The following is a 17,766-nucleotide window of genomic DNA, read 5'->3' on the forward strand; positions in this document are numbered from 1 at the left end:
ACGTAAGGCGGCAAGCTCCGCTGCTGTGGATGTTGTCCTATGCGACAGTTTGAGCTTTATAGTGACCTGGTACGCCGGGATGACAACAGCACCTGTGGAGCTGTCAGCCGAGACCGATCCATCGGTGTAAATGTGGGTCCTCTGGCCGTATTTTTCGTTGAGTAGCGACAATGTCACCTGTCGTAGGACCACTGTTGAATGATGGCTCTTGTTCGTTATTCCCGGAATAGTGAGGCACACCTGTGGTTGTTGTAGGCACCACGGGGGTGACGCTGGTCTTGTTGCGGGAGTGAAGCCAAAAGGGAGGCATTCTCTATGGGCAGAAATAATCTTTGAAAAGATCGCGTGTGGTCTTTGAAGTGGCAACACTGCAACATGGTGACCAGGAACTCGGCAGAGGTGTCTTATGTGGGCTCTCAAATTGTCAGTGGTTATGTATGTTCGAATTGGATGCTCTTTTGCGATCATAATTGCCCCGTAGGTTGAGGTGCATCGCGGCAATCCTAAGCACACGCGTAGTGCTTGTCCTTGCAGACTTTCGAGAGTGCGGATGTTCGTCTTGCACGTACTTGCCAGTAACGGCAAGCTGTAGCGCAAAAATCCCAGAAACAGTGCTCTGTATAGCTGCATCATTGACCTTATCGATGCGCCCCAAGATTTTCCGCAGAGGAACCGCATTATATGGACAATGGAAGTTAGCCTTCTCTTCAGGTAATTGCAGTGGGCACTCCACGAAAGGTCCCTGTCAATAATCACACCCAGGAAGCGATGGTTCTTCTGGTATGGAATATTTTGTCCATTGATGGTAACGGGGTATTGTGTCATGGCTCTGCGGGTAAACGCAACCAATGCACATTTCTCCGTTGAGACGGAAAGACCTTGCTTGCGGAGATATGAGCATGTCAAGGTGGCAGCCTGCTGGACTCTTGCACGTACTTGTAGACGAGTTACAGCCGAAGTCCATAGACAAATATCGTCAGCATATATGGATATGAGGATGGTACTTGGCAAAATTTCACGAAGTCCTACCATCACGAGGTTAAATAAAGTGGGACTTAATACGGCGCCCTGAGGGACGCCACGGGAGATATAGTAATTGGTGGTAGGTCCATCTGAGGTTTGTACAAAAAAGGACCTTCTTGTCAAATAATCCTGGATCCATTGGAACATCCGACCACCGATTCCAACTACTTCCAACGAGTCTAGGATGGCTTTATGTGTTACATTATCATAAGCCCCTGTGACGTCGAGGAAGAGTGCCAGTGGTATGCGCTTGAGGCTCTTCTGTTGCTGCATAAATGTTGTGAGATCAATCACGTTGTCAAGAGATGACCTACCTCGCCGAAAAGCCGTCATGCAGTTTGGGTATACGTTGTAGCGCTCAAGGTACCATTCTAGGCGTGTAAGTATCATCCTTTCCATGACTTTTCCTACGCAACTTGCGAGGGCAACAGGGCGAAATGATGTCAAATCAAATGGTGACTTTCCTGCTTTGAGTAGTGGCACAAGTCGACTTATCTTCCAATCCTGGGGAACATTGCCCGCCAGCCATGAGTGGTTGTAATAGCTTAACAACTGTCCCCTTGCCTCCTGTTGAAGGTTGGCTAGAGCGGCGTAGGTGATGCCATCGGGTCCTGGTGAAGATGATCGTCGGGAAGCCGCCAAAGATGCGTCAAGTTCTTCTATAGTGAAAAGATTGTCCATTTCGTAGATGCGGGGTTCAGGGATAACACTCCTAATGGTGCCAGCAGACAAGGCGGACACACCGGCGATTCGCGTACAAAACTTATTTGCCACTTCAAGTTGGGTGTGGCCTGAATGTAGGGCTAAAGCCATGAAAGGATGTCTTTGTTGGGGAGCCGAGCGCAGGCCACGAATAGTGCTCCAGATGCGTGACAACGGCTTTCGGGGATCCAATGATTCGCAGAATGATTTCCAGCGTTCCTGTGCAAGTTTGTCTAAACGTCGTTGGACTTTTTTCTGTATGCGTCGTGCCAGCCTCAAGTCGCATATTGCTTTCGTCCGCCTGTATCTTCTTTCCGCCCTTCGGCGAAGCGCGCACAGTTTTTCCAGTTCAACGTCGAAATCTGAACGCTTGCCGGTGAACGGGAGGAGACAGGAAGCTTCCCTCATTGCCTCTTTGATGACATCCTCCAAGTTCTGGTCAGGGTCTTCACGGCATGTATTTTCCATGAGTCGCTGAAACTTGGACCAATCAATTCTTCGTATTGTGGTCTTAGGAAAGGAGTTAGTAAGACCTCTTATTCGCATATAAGTTGGAATGTGGTCACTCCCATGCGTTTCGATGTCTGAAAACCAGTGCACTTGCGACCGGAAGTTTCTGGATACCAGAGTCAAATCGAGGCAACTGCTGTACGTAAGGCCCCGCAGGTATGTAGGACTGCCATCATTTAAGAAACATAGGTCATGCTTGGAAGCGAATGACATGAGGTTTCTTCCTTTAGCGTTGATCGTCGAACTACCCCAGATTAAGTGATGTGCGTTGAAGTCTCCAGTTATAACCCACGGGCCCGTAGTTGTTGTCAGTATGTCTCGTAGTCGGTCTTGTTCAAATCGTCCGGATGGTGATATGTAGACACCAATGAGTGTGAATGACACTTTTTCCTTTTTAACACGTAAGCAGACATATTGATTGTCATCATGCGGTTGAACTGCATGATGCACATATGTGAAATCTGTGCGAATGTAAACAACCACCTTGCTGCGTTCCTCGCACGTTGAAGAAACGAAAGATTCATACCCTGATAGTTTAGGAGGTTGTTGCACGTTTGGTTCACATATAACTATCATAGGAATACGATTCATGAATATATACTGACGGAATGAAGAGATGCGGGATCTCAGGCCTCTCACGTTCCACTGCATTATCGACGCTTGTCGGACCTCGTTGCGGAAGGAGAAAATTGGTCGAGCCATGGTTGCTACTGGAGACTCGCAAATACTGGACTTAGAGCATCCAGTACTTGTAGTGCACTCTGAGCGAGTGGAGACTTCAGGCTGCTGCACAGCTTTCGCATGGCATCCAGCAGTGTTCGGAACATTCTGATGACTTCTGTGTCCTCCTCAGGCAGCTTGTCAGCGGCTGGCTGGAGTGATGTGACTGTCGATGTGCGCTTGGGATTTGCAGGTGGCTGTGATTTCGGCAATGAAGGCCAAGCTGATTCATCTGCAACTGTGCTGCTCGTTGGTTTGTTGACCGCGCTGGCCGCCTTAGGTCTGGGAGGCAAGGGCGGTGGAAGAGAAGGGTAGTGGAGTGGTGCTTTCGATGCAGCGTCTGCGGCGTTCTTTGATGAACTGCGGCGACGGTGACGCCTCTTTCGGACGGTCCTGGCAGCCTCTCGATGCGACGAATTGTCTCTGACCATTTGTTTCAATACCGCTATTTCTCTTCGGATTTTGGGGCATTCTTTTGACGAAGCTTCATGTGACCCATGACAATTCGAGCATTTGAGGGTAGTTGCTTCGCAGTCATCCACAGAATGGGCTTCCGCGCAACGAGGACACACCGTCCTATTTTCGCATACGCTTCTCACGTGGCCCATCTTCATGCACTTATAACACTGTAAGGGCTTCGGTATGAAAGGTCGCACTGAATGCCGAAAATGGCCCACCTTTACGTGTGAAGGAAGAGTGTCGCCCTTGAACATGATCTTCAAGCAGCGTGAGTTTCCCAAACGGACAACTTTTGCGATGACGCTGGCTTCGTTTACCGGTTTTACCAGAACATCGAAGTCGGAGCTGGGAATGGCAGTATCCACATCGTAGATGACTCCAGTGACGACGTTAGAGCTCACAGGAATGTAGGAGCGAACTTTCATTCCCCCCAACTCGTTGACGTTGCGCAGTACAGTAAGTGCCGCAGCATGCAAAACGTCGATGGCCAATACGTTCTTACGCGTGTTCACTCTGATGTCTGTGATCTCGTTTGGCACGAGTCCTTCCAGCATCACCGAAACAGATTGCCTGTTGAGGCGCTTCATGTTACCGTCCGGTACCTCAGGGACAAAAAGGATAGTGTTTGTCACGGGTCTCCTTGGCACTCTGTCATTCAACGTACTCGATGACGAAGATGTTCTGACGTTCCGCCTCTTCGCTTTACGGCTCAGCACCAGCTTAAAATCGTCGTCGTCAGAAGGCTCTTCGCTGCTCATTGAGTAACCAAGAGTGCCCTCGCTGTCGCAGTCGCTGTAGAGTCCCGTACGCTTCCTGGATGCGGCCACCGCCGACGCCGCCGTAACTGGCGGACGTCCGTGGGGGTCCACGTCCATCACCGACGGACACGGATGTGATAATCGCGAAGTTCACTTAAAATTAGGTGAAAAAAGAGAGCACCTACTGAAACTGCGATCTGCTAAGCAATCACTTCGTCGTCGTCAGTCCCATACATTCTGGAGATATGTAACATAATTATGAAGTCCCAACGATGAGGCCTTACGCGAGGACAATTTATTGCATTTTGTGACCTTGTTTCCGACGTCACCAATGGTCACTTTAGCGTTTAATAAGGGGTCTAAGGGTTAGGATTTAATAAGGCCATTGATTGCGGACACCTGATCTGTACTTGATTTAACCACGAAATTAAGTACAGGCAGTACCACTGAGAAGAAAGAAATTATGGGCACTAATTAGGATAGCCGGTTCAAGAAAGAGACGCAGTTTGCACAGGCAGCTTGATGCTATCGAGAAATTTCACGGCTAGCATAACACTTGTTGCGTATCCGTATCTAAATGACATACTTAAATAGGCCCGGAGGCAGACGTGAGGAGCTCCATCACAGGGCATAAGAACGCCAAAACGCCACATTCGTCATGGTGGTTCAAAGAGAGCAGTTGTCATTGGAGGGAGTGTGGTTTAGACTTCCTACAATGGTAACCAGCCTCTCCACCCACTTTAACCACCACTCGGCATACTTACAGTTTTTAACTACAGAAGAAGTATTAGCAAACTTATTTCACACATTTCATGCGGCTTCACCGCAGTAGCACGCAAGTTAGAACACGCAACAGAAGTGAGTCAACGAATATTCCGTTTCGTGCCCATGAAATGGCCGAGAAAGCAGCACCAGCTGAACGAAATGCTGATTTTTCTCGGCTTGTTGTTTGCCTCAGTCTCAACGAGTACGATTATTTATCATTTAAAAAATGATAAACAGAGCACGAAGGACACACAACACAAGGAAGAAAACACATAGATGGAGCACTGTGCGTTTTCGTACTTGTGTAGTGTCCCTGCGTTGTTTACCGTCTTTAGTGCAGTGCCAACCCGCCCAAGCTAATATTCGTCGTCGCCTTCTCAGAAGCAGCCACGATTCGTTGACAGCTGGGAGCTGTTTCCGGTCAATACGTTGCCCAGTATTCATCCGAATCCAATGTCCCAGCTGTGAACGCTTAGTACTCACCCAAGCTCTGTTAGTCTTAAAGCGAAACGACAGTTATGTCTATAGCTGAAACGTATTCCTCTTAAAGTATTCCCGCAAGCACACGGGGACAAAGATAAGAAACACAAACGGGCGCAGTCTGATTGATTGATATGTGGGGTTTAACGTCCCGAAACCAGCATATGATCGTGATAGACGCCGTAGTGGAGGGCTCCGGAAATTTCGACCACCTGGGGTTCTTTAACGTGCACCCAAATCTGAGCACACGGGCCAGAACATTTCCGCCTCCATGGGAAATGCAGGCGCTGCAGCCGGGATTCGATCCCGCGACCTGCGGGTCAGCAGCCGAGTACCTTAGCCACTAGCACATCGCGGCGGGGCCGAGCGCAGTCTGGTTTATTACTATTTGGAAAAAAGGTTCACTTAGATACCTTCACATCTGCGCGATCTCAAAAAAAAAAAAAAGAAAACATTACAGGCACACATGACACAACTTGTGATCACATGACCAATAAAAGACGAGACCCAAATTTTTCTCAAATAAGGCACCCGATGGATGGCTGACACGCTTTTATTTCAGCTTGTCCATCACTTCTCTCGAAGTTCCGTTGCGATGCCTATATTCTACTATTATAAAGGGTACTACACATTCACCACAGCATTGCAATGAGTGCGCATCTATACTCTATGTTTTAATAACACCCCCGTAGAATATAGGCATCACAACCGAACATCGATAGAGATAATGAAGTGGTATCACATTGACAAGCTTAAAGAAAAGTGTGTTAGCCACCTATCGGTTAATTTGCTTGAAAAAAGAAATTTCGATCTTGTCTTGTCTTCATAAAGCATGTGATCACAAGCTCTGCCATGTGCACCGCTAATGTTTTACGAGGTTGCTCAGATGTGAGGGCATTTAGGTGAACGTTTAAGAAAAATAAACCAGTTGTTATATTGAACATGTTTTTTCTGATATTCGTGCCCGTGTGCCTACGCAAATACTTCAAGATGAATGTGTTAGTCCAGTTGGCCCTTAAGCACATACGCTCCACTATCGCACCCTCCCCCTCCCTCCACCCTCCACAAACACACACACACACACACACACACACACACACACACACACACACACACACACACAGAGAGAGAGAGAGAGAGAGAGAGAGAGAGAGAGAGAGAGAAGCTGTAGGACTGTACAAGAGAATATATATCCCACATATAGAGGACAGGCGCCCAGCTTGTCTGTCTTCCTTCGTATTCTAGTGTGGTCGTGATTTTTGCGCGAACTTGACTATTCAATTCATACATGCACCAACTAGGCCATCAGTGAATACTACTGGAAAATGTTCGTACAGTACCAATACTGTTACAGGGACCATTCTGAAGAGCACCTGTCGATCCCCATAACTGCAGGTAGACGTAGAAAATCTGTTCGCGCATGGCACTAGTCCATCAAAAGAAGTCAATACAGTCAACCAGCAGTAGTCTTATGCAAATCTAAGCCCTTATTATTTAGACAGAGAGGGAAGTACGGACATGGCGCACACGAAAGTGTTCCTCTTAACGATGAACTCGTCTGTGCACATCACCCTTGCTACCAGTAAGACGAGACACAGAGAACTGTGTGGCTGAAGCGTCTGTTGGCTTAGCACACGCGCATTGCGATAAATTTTGCAGCCGAAAACGCACTCCTCTCGTCCCTTCGAACGTGTGGTCGTCTGCTAGGCGCAAAAATGTTCATTAAGTTACCTCCAGAAAATTTTGAGAACGCACCGATGGCACATTGTGCGCTGTCTATTCGAATCACTACTTTAGCCTGAGGAACAAGACGGATGAAATAATAACACGGACACAGCGCCGAGTACGCGTTGTTATTCTGTCCTTCATTTTATTCCGACAGCGCGCTAAAATAGTGAAAGGAATTACCAACACGGCATAGCCAACGCTCTGTCAAGCTTATTCGATCTCAGACGAAGTTACAATTTGTGGCTGCCCCTTGCTCTGTAAAAGTCCAAGAAAGAAAATGCTCAACGAGAGAGAACACCCACTCTATGTTTACAGATAAAGCACTTACGAATTTACCACAAAACACACGCACTTAACAAACACAGCCCTTTCTCCCTGTCGTCATTTGCATCGCCGGTTTACGAAACGGAGCCGCTTAGCCTTGCATGCAGCTTAGACGCGAAAGCAGCGCGAAGGTGAAAGATATGGAGGGAGGTACAGGATAATTGCGCTACAGATTATTCAACCACGATAAAAAAACGAAACGAAAAGAAATAACGAAGCAACGAAAGGCCCTGCGGCGCATGAGCAACGGTGGGATGAGGAAGGAAGTTGGAAAAGAAGGCGAAATGGCGTGTATAGAGTTTGGGTACGCCACCTCTCCCTCCGCTTACAACGCGGCCGACTCGGCGGCCGTGTTTGTTCTGCGCTGCCAGCGCAGATCTCGAAGAGGGCGACCGATGCCGAGATGTGGGCCAATGACCTCCTCCTCGCCCGAGCCGACGAAACTGCAAGCCCGGCTAACCCACCGCCGCCGCAGCAGCAGAGTCTGCGAGAGAAGTGAAGAGGAAGAAGAAGAAAGCGGTTTCGCCGGGAGCAGGTTGTCGTCGACGAACGGGACTACGTCCCGCTAACCGCGAATGATAAGGTGTCGAGACAGCTGTTAGCTATTCGGCGCGTAAGCGGTTAGGGTGGGAAGATCCGAATCGACGTTCGATTGAATCAAAGCGCGCGTGTCGAACACGGTCGACGAAAGAGGCCGGGATGATTGTAGCGGACGTTGAATAGAATAAGTATGGTAGCACCGTTGCCGCCGTGAATGGCACGCCATTTTGGGGGGGGGGGGGGGGGGGCGAACCTCCTCTTAGTCTAACCTTGCCCTGCGTCAGGCGTAACCAGCAGTATCAGACAGACAGACAGACAGACAGACAGACAGACAGACAGACAGACAGACATATAGACAAACAAACAGACCTACTGGTGGACGGACAGGCGGACGCTCGAACGGACGGAAGCATGGACGGGAGGATGGACGGACGGGCTGACGCAGAGACGGATGGACGGATTCATAGTGAGACAGACAGACAGTCTGCATTTCACACTCAAATGCATTTCACAGACATATGCGATTTTTGTTCTTTTTTTTTGTTCAATGCTTAATGACCGTATACTACTGACTTACCCATGACTTCCGTTTTCCGGGTCATTTTTGTGCTTGTATACGTGTATATTCGACTTCGCTAGAGCGATAAGGTATACTTGTAGGTCAGCGTTTTGTTTGTAGCCTATGACGTCGGGGTCCTCAGCGCTGTTTCTGGATTTATTACGTACAACCAACAAGCCCAAGCTGCCCTTGTAGTGGAATATACTTTTATTGCGATAGCAATTATTCGGACACTCTCCACTGGATTTAGCCGCTGGCGTCGACATCGGCATCGCCGTCACTCACCGTATATGTTTACGTATCTATATATATGCAAACGGAAGAAAAAAATCGAGAAAAAGACACTTGCGCGTGGGATCGAATGTGGGACCTATGAATCGTGAATGCCGGGCGTTAACCACTGAGCCACGGAAGAGCACCTTCTTCAACGTTCAAACGGCAAGCTATTTATATCTACCAATTACCACTGTTGACGGGCATGTCGGGGGAAACTATAATGTTTTCGGCATTACCAGCAAGATGGCGCAAAGAGCGCGCGTCACTACATCGTCATGACGCGGTGGCTCGCGCTCTCATCTCCCACGCGTACTTTGCCCCGGGGAGAAAAGGGGCTGGAAACTCACTCGCGCGCCCTTATCTCGAGGTGGGTAAAGTATTACGTCTTTGCTGACGTTGGGTTTTTACTGGAACGATTCTGTCGTAGTAACCGGGCACACAAAGTTCACTGCAATAGTGGCACAGTCTCTATTTGCGAAAAGGGCGCGCTTTTCAGACGCAGTGAAGTAACATCTGAAACGCTTATTCGCGTTCATCTGTACCTGTGAGTACGTTTCGTGCGTCATTTGTGCGTGAGAATCGCGGAGATCGTTTCGATTTGCTTGCCATTCTGCGCGTGACCTTCAAATGTGTTGCTATCGGGTTCATTGCTTCGCATTTGCGGCAAAGCTGTGACTTTATTCATTCAATTAGTTAGGTAAGTCTAACAAAATAAAAGTAACGCTAACTTTATATTGCCACAGCTCGACCATCCAAGAAGACGCGTGCCACGATTCGCGTTTGTAAAAGCCGCCACACAACTATAGCAAGAAAGCCGCGCCATGGAACGCCGTCCTGCACGCGCCACGATGCTACGCCACGGGACCGGCACGAGACTCGGGGGGGGGGGGGGGGGGGCAGATGAAGAGACCGACGAAGTTCGAGTCAGCGAGCAAGAGGCATTCTTGGCTGACCATATTTAGTTTTGAGTTTACGGGCACAAGTTCGCCCTAAATGAAGAGTTTATATAGTACCAGGTACTATATTTATTCGTAACAATATAAAAACTGAGGAGCCAGTTTGTGTGATGGTAGATGACTAGCAAAGGTGTTTCGCACAAGGCACGTACATAGATGACACAGAACTTTGAACTACCTTAGTTGAAGCGCAATGTTGCTGAGTATCTTGTGGACGCTTCCTTTTACATTAACCACCGTCTTCTTAGCCAATCTCCTATGGTGGGTAGTGCCAGACATAAAGAAGAAACAAGCCATTGTGTAACAAGGATCAAACAATCGACCATTATTTTTTATGGTGTAGTCGCTTCAAGTTATCGCGGAAAACCTTCTTAAAACGGCTGCTAATTGAAGTAGATTGTGTTTTATTATTTCTAATATTCTCTCTTTGGGAGCCTCCTCATTAGGTCATTGTCGCTGGGATACCTGTTTTGCTGTAGGAAAATTCCTTATCGACTCAAAGCGGTTTTCATTGCAAATCTCTCAGTTAGTAATATTTAATTTCTTCTGGACATTTTATAATTAGATATACAAATAAGATATGATATCCTCTATCTAAATACTTCGTTCTTGGCCATTCTTTCCCCACAGTGGGTGTGAGCTATGCATTTAGGCCATAATCATCATCATCACCAACAAGAGACTTAACAGTCTCTACGGCTACAACAAGATTTTTTGGCCAATCCGCCAGAGTGAGTATGTGCCAAAGTCGACAGGCCAGTAACAAACAAACAAGTGAATATCGACACCTTTTGTTCCCTTGGCGAAAGAGTTTCTGTTGAACCCGCAAACAGGAACCCGCAAACCTCCTTCCTCTTTTTGCTAGTTTATGTAACAAAGACGAAAAGAATCAAGCATTATTTTTTATCATTTAATCGCTTAGTTTTTCTGAATAAAAACACTCTCAAAGTGATTTTTACCCTAATTTGAATGGATTTCAAGAATTCTAACACTCTCTGCTTGGGAGTCTCCTCTTTAGGTCGTTGTCACGGGGATTGTCGGCTCCGCTGTAAAAAATGGTTAATTGAATAAGGGCAGTTCCAATCAAAAGTCTCCTAAATAGCATTATAAATATTCTAACCATTAAATTATTCATTTACATAAAATCCATACTTGATCCCTTTTACCTGATTATTAGTTTCCTCGAAAAACCCTTATAGTTGTTGTGAGCCATACATGCAGGCAATCATCATCGTCACAGTCGTTGTCTTCTTCGGGAACGCGACAACGTGGCACGAGACTAGGACCAGCTAAGCTGCTCCCTTTGTTGCTGTGTGCCACAGTTCCAAGAATCTGCTCTATTCTGTACTGCTGTGTCACCGCATCGACACAAGATGTGCCTGGACGATGTGAGTGAAACCATTATCTGTCCCTAGGGTTTCGCGATTTAGGTTGAATATTAGCGAGCTTTAGCGCCGGGGGCCCCAAGGCGGCTTGCGTACGCAAGTCTTTGGGTGCCTTTGTATTTTTCGTGGGTGCGGTTGGGATTATACGCAGTATAGTTTAAAGGCGTGCGTAAGAGAGACCTCGGGTTCCAAATCAATAAAACTCTCGAATTGAGTTTTAGTGCCGGATTCCTCGAGTGCCTTGCGCGCACCCGAGCTCTTGCATTAGGTAGCGTACTCCATGGGAGTGGCTGATGAACAAAAGAAAACGGCGGGAGTACAAAAGAACGCGATAGCTTAGGAACCCTACGGCTATAGACAAATTACACCGGACTTACGTCACGAAAATGTGGTGGCGCTATCTTGGTGGGCAAAAGACGCACTGCCTACCGCACTTTCTGCTGGGTTTTCAATGGTGCATGTGGTGTTCTCAGTCATGCAACGAGGAAAAAAAAACGGTATGCCGTCGAGCTGCGTCACGGTTAAATGTGAGTCGCGTCTCACAACTTAGTTTTGTTTGTTGGCGCACATCGCAGCCCTCAGCACTTGTGGCGGAAGTTACGTGCAGACGTCGCTATAATTTTATCCATAATGTCGACATCGGCCTACCTGTGTTTACAAACGTGGAATGGGCCTATATGAGTTCTCATCATTGATTAATTCTATCAGCGCGACGTCACTGACGCAGCAGCCACGCACCAAGAAAACTGTACCATTCTCCATTTATGCGGCCCCCTCTCATCATAGCCACGTCCCGCATTTTCAGTAACATTGGTAAACATTTAAGCAGCGGAGCTGCTTAAATGTTTACCAATGTTACTGAGATGTTTAAATGTTTACCAATGTTACCAGTGTTATAAGCTGAGAGTTCATTCGTCCTGGACAACAAAAAAAGAAAACCTCACTTAGACATGACGTCACCTAACGTTGCCCAACAACCCACGGCGCATATGTGCGTAGCTTCGCGACCACTTTATCATCTCGCAATCCGGTCTTTGCGCGTCAAGACAGACAAAACGCTGGGCGCAGAGTGCGCTACTGGCGCAGGGCGAGATACTCAGCGGTGCTGGTCTTACTGGCCAGAAGCTCTGAAGCTGAGCGATACTGCAGCTACCACTCAGCAACCATTGCACTCATCTCTGAAGTGGAGGCACTTATCGAATTTGAAGGCTGGCCTATAAAGTAATAGACTGGCATTTGAGTCTGGGCATCGTCTCGTAACACTTATAAATACCTTAGCGATGCCCCAGTAAAACTGAGCGAAACCTATCATAAGCTTTCGAAGCTTAGCAAAACCTCTAAACACCCGGACTTGGCTAGGTACCGATCACCTCCCCTGTGTCTCTATAGCCCTGCGCCATTAGTACAAAAAAAATTCCAGCTTTCACACTTCACTATCCCAAGTGTAGGTATTGTTACGGGAAGCATTTATTAAGTAGACGCCGGTAGGGTTAACACTGCACACACAGCGCACAGGAATGCAGGATAACAGGGCAGCTAAGACAAAGCCTCCACGTCTTCCGTTCGGCGCCATTTCAACGCCCGTGCCAGAGGTGCCTTCCGATAACCATGACAGTATGAATAACTTTTCAGTGTCATTCTAAAGACAATGAGCCGTCCAGCAGGCCCACGGAGCGGCCGATAGGCTTGCCCTTACGATCCCGACGTTGGAGTCGCCCGCTGCGCGCTGACGCGCGCCTTGCAGGACCACAATATTCTTTCGCAACCAACCAACCAATTCTAAAGGCAGTGTTACGGTCGGCCATCTCACATCCACATTTCGTGACATGTTATGATGTACGACGTGATACGAGGGCGTCTCCGATTTATGCCTGAAATAAGCAGGAGGAAAAGCATATGATAACCAAGTAGAACAAATGAAATTTTAAGCTATATGCCAGTTCGTATTTTCCCCTATAAATTGAGGCCCACTCATTACTGCCGGTATATTTACTCACTTGAGGGTTCCACTGGATACTTCTTAACTTATATTTCAGGGCTGGCCCTGAAACACACCGCGGGAAGCGAACCTGGGCTTCGGAAATCGTACCCACACTCAAAACCGTTTAGTGCTTTTCTGCACTGTACAGAATATCTCGCAATATCAACCAGAACGTTTTCTCGCGCTTCTGTGCAGAATCTGAGAAGAGTGATCATCTCCGCATGATAAAATTAAAAAAAATACATCACAGCTACTTTCACTTAAAAGTCAAAAGGGTACAAAATGCGGAGCAGTAATGAGCGCGTGTTTCCCTTCTGTTTAACTGCCCTTTTCTGTTCTTTTGAGTTCTTTTATTGTGTTTATCTTATCTTTTCAGTTCTTTTGAGCATGATGATGTAATCATATTTTCTAACCTTTTCCACTGTTTCTTTGTGATTGATTTCTATTGCGACTATTTTTTTGTTCTATGGGTTCTTCAAACTTCTCTCTATTTAAAAATCTTGGCTGCATCGAGCGCTGCGCATATAACTCCCAACTCTGGCAATTTTCCCCCGTCATTCTCTTCCGTATATCTGTGTCTAAAAGGCCTGAGCGCGTGTTCCGGTGAAAAGTGAGTGGCTTTGCGACGCGGCGCCCCGTCCTGACACAGTGGAGAGAGAAGGCGCGCGGCTGCATGAAACTGCGCGCCCTGGCACCACGTCACAAAGTCACGCACTGAAGCTCTGCGACACGTACGTGTAGTCAGGCCTTAAAGGGACACTGAAGAGCAAAATAGCATTTGCCGTACTGTAAGAAGAACAGTTTCACTACCGCGACTAGAAAATGCGCGAAAAGAAAGTACAGGCGGAGACGCCTACCTTGAGATTGGCGCACCAAACACCATGACGTCATAGATATTGAAGGGGTCTACTGGGTCCTACCTATCTTCTAATCGCAATGTTACTCATCGACGCACGTGCCGTAACGGACCGTCGAACAAGCCTTGCGCAGTCTTACCAGCATAATTATTAACCACATGCCTTCGCTTCACGGTCCTTCGCGATGTATAGAGGTCAGCACACGGTTATCGAACGTGTCTTTCCTCCTCTTGCTTGCATCCTCTACCCCGTCCCTTCTTATTCTCGGGTGGGAGTAAGCACCTCGATGCAGTTCGCTCACGGTCAACACCTTTCCTCGAAGAACGCCTCATCGAGTACCTTTTCAAGGAGCACCACCTGGTATACGCATCCCGACCACGGACGGCAACAAATGAATCGCGAATTTCCGAGACAGGACGAAGGATAATTGCGCCCATTAATGCGCGGCGGCCTCCGCCATTGACGCGAGCGAGCAACGAGGTGTTGGTGAAGGCAAACGGCGGGTGCTATTATAGGTGTGTGCGTGTGTGCGTGTGTGCGTGCGTGAGGTTGGGGGGGGGATGCAGGGGTACCTTCGTTACAAGAGAAGTTGCACGCCGTATAATGGCAATGGCGAAACGTGTTTCATCTCCTGCCGCCGATGATAGAGATGCGGAAGAAGACGATTACCGGACTCGCGCTCGCCCCCGCGACGCCGACCGCCAAGGTTCGCATTACGAAGCTGAAGCTGCTTCTCCGTTTCGGAGGTCGATTGCCTCGCTAGGTCTTTGCGTGCGCATGAAGGGTATGCAAAGCACGGGAAGAAATACTAGGCCAAACAAAGCACTGACTTAATGAACGAGTCAAGCAACCAACAAGCTGTGTTATATGAATATTGTGCAAGCACTGGACCGTGGTGTTGGGCGAGACATGGGACAGTGTTTCTCCCTTCATGGAGGGGGGGGGGGGGGGGGAGTCATGTTGATGACAAATTATCCGCGACATCATACACTTGAAATTGATACACAATTTAAAACAGTGCTCTAGATTGCATAAGAGGCAGGAATTTCAAGCTAAATTTATGAATTGTATGGAACGAAGGTTAGAAAGTCGGATATTCTTACAGCCAGTATTCGTGATATTGTAGTCAGAATACCGCGATATTGCAAGAAAATGTTTCACCAAAACTAGGATCGAAAATAAATTGGTGTTTTTAGCACGAAAGTACAATTTACTGAAAATTCAATTTATTTTATCTGTACTTTTGACTTGAAGGGCCCCTAATTAGTTAGATGTAAAAACTTAGTTGTGTTCTAGTTGTACACGAGTCTTCAGCAAAAAAAAAAAAGAGTCACAGCTTTCCCACAAAGGCGAAGCAATGAATGTGATATCAAAAAATTAGAATGTCACGCGAAAACTGGCAAGCAGATCGAAACGTGCCCCGCATTGGTAACACGCAAATTACGCACGAAACGTACTCACAGGTACAGATGAACGCGAATAAGTGTCTCAGCTGTTACATCGCTATGTGTGAAACGTGCGCCCTTTTCACAAACTGGGACTGTGCAGCGAGTGCAGTGAATTTGTGCACCCGGTAACTACAACAGAATCTTTCCGGTGAAAGCCCAAGGCGTACGATTCCCCCACCACGAGATGAGGGCGCGCACGCATGAGCGTCTACCCTCTCCCCCAAACTGGGCAAAGTTGGCGTGGGAGATAACGCATTAGCGCGCGCCACCGCGTCGAGACGATCTGGCGACGCGCGCTCATAGCACCATCTCACTGGTAATGCCGAAAACACGATAGTTCCCCGAGATCACCATTGCAAACTGTAAGTGGTAGATATAAATAGCTTGCCGTTTCAACAATGAAAGAGGTGCTCCTTCATGGCTGAGTGGCTTACGCCACACACTCCCAAACAAGAGATTGGACGTTCGATTCCATGCGCTGGAGTTATTTTCTGAATTATTTTTCTTTCTTGCGTTGTCATACTTATAGACACGTATACATATACGGTTATCGACGTCGGTCACCGACCTAGACGGCAAACGCTAACCGACGGTGTCTTTATAATTGCTATCTCAATGATAACCGCGAGAATTTCGCGTAACGAGGTAGCAACACGCGTTCAACGATCCAGAAGCGGCCTCCAGTCGCTTCACTCTTCCCTTCTCCAAGTTCATCGGCTCGTTTCTCTCCTAGCCGGAGACAGTCGGTGGATTTCGCGGCTGACGGGATCCCTGACCACGGACTTGTCTAACCGTCTCCCAATCTTCACTTTTCTATCTCTTTTGATCCCACCTTATCCCTTCCCATGCGAACCACTCTCAGGTGTCCCACTTTGCTGGAGACAGTTGCAGAGTTCACTTTTTTTCTTCATTTCCACTTTTGAATATCACTACCCTCCGCTCCTATAGCAGAGTGATCCCGAGGAGGGGCAAGCGTGCGTACCTGCGAGCACACAAACAAGTCCCTATTACGAATGGTGTGATCAAACGCGAATGTTGACATTAGAGAGTTTTAGTACTGCGGAATGGTGCTACGTACGCATCACGCAAGCGCCTTGCGTTACGTGGCGTCGTTTGCCACTAATAGGCTTTTAGTACGCCATAGTACCCGCGTACGTAACGAGCGTGAAGCGTGTTGCGTCATCTGGTAGATCAAAATAGAAGCACGTGATGTTGACAGCCAATGTGAGCCAATCCAAGTGTTATAGCCAGATTATGGCCATATTTTAAGCCACAGAGCCGGTCGGTGCTTGCCTTCCATGCCGCCATTTTGCAAAACGAAGTCTCGCGTTGTCGCGAACTTGTTCGAGAGCGGCGCGATCAGCTCATACGTACGCACGCACGCATCTCATGCGTGCGTACGTAGCGGCTGCGTACGTAACGCGATACGTGCGCGTTGCGGTCTGCGCATGCGCACTACGCAGAACGTTGCGTCCTCACGTACGCAACGCCGCCACGTACGCAGCGTACGCTGTACTAAAGCTCTCTATTACGGGCAACGCCAGGCGTTAACGAAAGGCCAGGAGAGGAGAACGGACTCGTTGTCCTAGTTTGTGGAGCACCTGCGGCCCGTAACGCTGGTGCCACGTTGTTCATCGTGAGATTATTATGAGCGGTTAAAAATTCACACAGGTGGTTTATGGTACAGCAAGCGATATACTATCCCATGTTCAGCGTCCATATGTCTCGAGGCTTACTAGCTTCTCGAAACACGTGGGAACCAGATTGAGGATAGTATATCTCCTGCTGTACGTATTGCAATTGAGTGTGTTTCTTTTATGGGCGACGCTCCTTGAGGCGTGGGTCTGTCCATCCCTTGTATGTATGCCCATCTCTTGTATGAATGTACGTAGCCACCGGTGGCACATACCCGCTTTAGAGCGGGTATGTGCCACAGGGGATGCGAGATTGGAGATGGCGGTACTTGGAGTGTTCACTAGATGGACGCACAGACGGGCGGACAGACTAGCAGACGGACAGACGGATGAACGGACTCACGGATGGACGCGCGGACAGACAAACAGACGCATGGTTGGACGCACGGACGGTCGCGCGGACCAACGGAAGCAAGAACGAACATACGGACAGAAGCACGGACGGGCTGACGAACGCTTCGCCACACTCATCATTATTCACCCCGGGGATATGCTGTGACTTTTTTTGTTGCTTTTCTTTCGCCCCTTTCCGTGTGTGCATATGTTTTGTCATGATTAAAAATTATTAATGAACAATTGATCGCATTTGTGTTGCCCCATT

The 17,766-nt window shown here is 48.0% G+C and overlaps 2 protein-coding genes across 2 annotated transcripts in view; one reads left to right on the top strand and one right to left on the bottom strand.

Moving 5' to 3' along the window:
• The window catches only part of LOC119180726 (defense protein l(2)34Fc), a 95,938-nt gene that overhangs the window by 16,181 nt on the left and 61,991 nt on the right, over nucleotides 1–17,766 (bottom strand). The window lies entirely within an intron of this gene.
• LOC142774902 (neprilysin-2-like) overlaps nucleotides 11,174–17,766 on the top strand; it is a 47,601-nt gene continuing 41,008 nt past the window's right edge. Inside the window, exon 1 of the mRNA XM_075876046.1 lies at nucleotides 11,174–11,188. Within this exon, the coding sequence (XP_075732161.1) occupies nucleotides 11,174–11,188 (15 nt within the window). The remainder of the gene's footprint in view (nucleotides 11,189–17,766) is intronic.

This window comes from Rhipicephalus microplus, chromosome 10, assembly GCF_043290135.1.
Source record: "Rhipicephalus microplus isolate Deutch F79 chromosome 10, USDA_Rmic, whole genome shotgun sequence".
NCBI classification, from domain to species: domain Eukaryota; kingdom Metazoa; phylum Arthropoda; class Arachnida; order Ixodida; family Ixodidae; genus Rhipicephalus; species Rhipicephalus microplus.